The sequence below is a fragment of the Prionailurus viverrinus genome, chromosome A1 (genome assembly GCF_022837055.1).
Source record: "Prionailurus viverrinus isolate Anna chromosome A1, UM_Priviv_1.0, whole genome shotgun sequence".
Lineage (NCBI taxonomy): Eukaryota > Metazoa > Chordata > Mammalia > Carnivora > Felidae > Prionailurus > Prionailurus viverrinus.
Window position 1 is genome coordinate 100,579,199 of NC_062561.1, and position 3,870 is coordinate 100,583,068.

At 43.7% G+C, this 3,870-nt stretch overlaps 1 protein-coding gene across 1 annotated transcript; it reads left to right on the forward strand.

Moving 5' to 3' along the window:
- Positions 1-1,731: 1,731 nt before the first annotated feature.
- Positions 1,732-3,457, forward strand: FTMT (ferritin mitochondrial). Its single transcript, XM_047863074.1, has one exon. It carries the CDS (start codon positions 2,051-2,053, stop codon positions 2,777-2,779), a length of 729 nt encoding a protein of 242 aa, XP_047719030.1. The 5' UTR covers positions 1,732-2,050; the 3' UTR covers positions 2,780-3,457.
- Positions 3,458-3,870: the final 413 nt, after the last annotated feature.

Below are 3,870 nucleotides of genomic sequence, written 5' to 3' on the forward strand. Positions count from 1 at the left end.
GGGGGTGGAGTTTACTTAAATAAACAAATAAAAACAAAAATAAAAAATAAAAAAAATACATATAAACAAACCTGAGAGAACTTTGGGAGTTGATGAATATGTTCATTACCTTGACTCTGATGATGGTTTCACAGACATACCTATGTCAAACCCTATCAACTTGTGCACTTGAAGTATCTGCAGTTTATTTTAGGTCAATCCTATCTCTTTAAAACTGTTAAAAATGTATATGTTGGCTGTTTTGTTTCTATGATTTTTTAATGTTCCTCTTTTTTTTTTAATGTTTATTTAGTGTTTAGAGAGAGGGAGAGAGATAATGAGTAGGGGAGGAACAGAGAGAGAGGCAGACACAGAATCTGAAGCAGGCTCCCAGCTCTGAGCTGTCAGCACAGAGCCTGATGCAGGGCTGGAACTCACAAATCATGAGATCATGATCTGAGCCAAAGTCCAATGCTTAATGGACTGAGCCACCCAGGCACTCCTAATGTTCTTCTTTTAATCTGTGAGAATTACTATCAACATTTTAACGATGGTTTTTTTTCTGGGAGAGAAAGATTAGGAATTTTCTGAATTTTCTTCTGTGAGTTAATACTCATTTTCTCAATACACTACAACAATTACAGATATTCTTTTAAAACCAAATACCAGTTTAAATGTAATTTTTTTAAATAGTTACAAACAGAGAGGGAGGCAAAACATTAGAAATTCTTAAATACAGAGCACAAACTGAGGGTTGATTGGGGGGGGTGAGGAGAGGCGAAAATGGGTGGTGGGCATTGAGGAGGGCACTTGTTGGGATGGACTCTGGCTGTTATATATAAGTGATGAATCATGGGAATCTACTCCTGAAGCCAAAAGCACACTGTATGTTAGCTAACTTGACAATAAATTATATTTAAAGAAATAAATAAATTGAATTTTTAATTGTCCTTTTTATTTTTAATTTAGTATTTTTTATTTTAGTTGAGACACAATGTTACCTCAGTTTCAGATGTACAACATAGTGATTCAACTTCTCTACAGCTTTGCTATGCTCACCACAAGTGTATGTATCTGCAATAACAAAAGACAGGAAAATAACATCAAGTTTAGAGCTAGTTTATTTATTCCTCCTACTTTTCTACAGTATCCTATTTTTCTTTGCAGTAAAGATAAATTTTACATTTAAAAACAAAATGTCTTTTTATTCTTTTTTAAGTTTTTATTGTTTTTTATTTATTACTTTTAATGTTTATTTATTTTTGAGAGAGAGAGCTGAGCAGGGGAGGGGCAGAGACAGACGGAGACACAGAATCTGAAGCAGGCTCCAGGCTCCTAGCTGTCAGCACAGAGCCTGATCTGTCTGGGGCTGGAACCCACAAACCGTGAGCTCCTGACCTGAGCCTAAGTCCCACGCTTAACCCACTGAGCTACCCAGACGCCCCCAAAATAAAATGTCTTTTTAAAAGAAGGCACTGTCTTCTTACAGGCCCTTGGAAATGTGCCTATATACTACTCTGGCAATTATTTCCATACCTACATTTGTTAAAATAACCAGAAAGTCAATTTATAAAGACCCAATTTGGCTGTGGACCCCCGCGCCCAGATAAACGTCTAGTGAGTTTTGTTTTCCTCTATGTCGCTGCCCTGCCTCCCCCAGGCCTTGGTCTTTCCACAGAAAGAGGTCACAAAGGGAGGGCAAGTACACTGGGCTTGTGCTTTCTTTTGCTAGTCCTAGTGCCTGCTTTTCTTTCTTTCTTTCTTTTTTTAACAGCACTTTTAACTTAGATGAAATAAGTTACAAACGCCCAAGGGCAGAAATGGGGCAATGTTTCGTTAAATGGAGTTGTCAGGATTATCCGTCTGCGCCCAACAGCGACAGGCGCGCGCGCCCCCGCCGCCCTCCGCCTGGAACTCGGCGCCTCTCGAAGCGAAGGCGTGTGTGCGTGTGTGACGCAGTCGCCATCGCTTAGGGCTGCGTTCTGATGCAGAAGCCCGTGAAGTCCCTGGTGCCCGACCGCGCGGTGAGCCGCCCGGGCCTCAGTTTCCCAGCTTCTAAAGAAGGGGAACCATGCCGCCCTGTTTCTTGTTCCTCTCTAAGCAGATCAGCAGTTCGCTGGTGTCCCTGCGCAGCGTGCGCCGAGGCTTCGCGCTCCGACCGCTCTGGGTCTCCTGGCGCCCCTCGGGTCCCCAGCCCGCCGCCCCCAGCCGCCCGCTGGCCGCAGCCACCTCCTCCCGGGACCCTGCCGGGCCCACCTCCGCCCCCTCCGGAGTGCGGCAGAACTTCCACCCTGACTCCGAGGCCGCCATCAACCGCCAGATCAACCTGGAGCTCTACGCGTCCTATGTGTACTTGTCTATGGCCTATTACTTCTCCCGAGATGACGTGGCCCTGAACAACTTCGCCAGATATTTCCTTCGTCAGTCTCGGGAGGAAACCCAGCACGCCGAGAAGCTGATGAGGCTGCAGAACCAGCGGGGAGGCCGGATCTGCCTGCAGGACATCAAGAAACCTGACCTGGACGACTGGGAGAGCGGGCTGAATGCCATGGAGTGTGCGCTGCTCTTGGAAAAGAATGTGAACCAGTCGTTGCTCGAATTGCACACTCTGGCCTCAGACAAAGGTGACCCCCATTTGTGCGACTTCCTGGAAACTCACTATTTGAATGAACAGGTGAAATCGATCAAAGAACTAGGTGACCACGTGCAAAACCTGGTTAAGATGGGGGCCCCAGCTTCTGGCCTGGCAGAGTACCTCTTTGACAAGCACACCCTTGGAAATGAAAACGATCACAACTAAGCCACAGGCTGCCTTCCTTGCTGCCCATGGTGTGCCAAGACCCAGAGTCAGCTGACTCCTGCTTTCTTGCCCTTAAAATGCACCTCCACCTTTATATCCTGTTAAACTGTCCCAATCAAGTGACTTGTGGAGAAAATGTATTTAGCCTCCAGTTAACAAGGGCTTTTTTTTTCTTCCTGTCCAACATCAAGATAGTTTTTCTAGCCTGTAAAGTAGCCCAGGATACTATGGTATAAAAAAAGACTGGGAAACAGCTACTGAAAAGTAGATACAAACTTTCTCCAGTTACCAAATATTATTCCAGACCATGAGCCTTCACTAAAATTCTGTGATTTTCTACTGAACAAGTGCCTGTTATTTTCAAGACTTTATGCTAAAGGCTAAAATTGGGAAGATGTGTAAGATAAATATACAAACAACTATAACAAGTTGAAGAATATATATAGTACTATAAAGTACTGTGAAAACCATACATGAAAAATTCTGTGACAACGTTTACCCTTTCCCGGTATTTTCCAAGAAAAAAATAATGTCTGGAGATGATCTGTTTCTAAAGGATTTTGTGATCAAATTCAAGGAAAGCTACACAAAGTGTCGATACTAGCCTTAGGAAGTTATGACACATATGAACATTTTAAGGGCTCTGGGAAGTCTGAGAATTAAAAACATCTTGGATTATTTTTGTTTAGCTCAGTCTTTTCCCAAACCTATCCAATCTCTGCTAATTTGTAGGTGTTTTAATTTTTTTTTAATGTTTATTTATTTTTAGAGAGAGAGAGCGAGATAGAGTGAGAACAGCAGAGGGGCAGAGGGAGAGGGAGACCCAGAATCCGAAGCTGACTCTAGGCTCTGAGCTGTCAGCACAGAGCCCCACACCAGATTCAAACCCATGAACCACAAATCATGACCTGAGCCAAAGTGGGACGCTTAACCAACTTAGCCACCCAGGCGTACCTGTGTGTGTGTGTGTGTGTGTGTGTGTGTGTGTGTGTGTGTGTGTTAAATGATGATCTAGGTCTGTCTGATTACAAAGTATACACTTCACCATTGGGCTTTATAGCCTCCCTTTAATGTAACTAACTCCTTTTGAC

Coding starts and splice junctions, on each gene's coding strand:
- FTMT (XM_047863074.1), top strand. CDS start 2,051: ATGCCGCCCTGTTTCTTGTTCCTCTCTAAGCAGATCAGCAGTTCGCTG.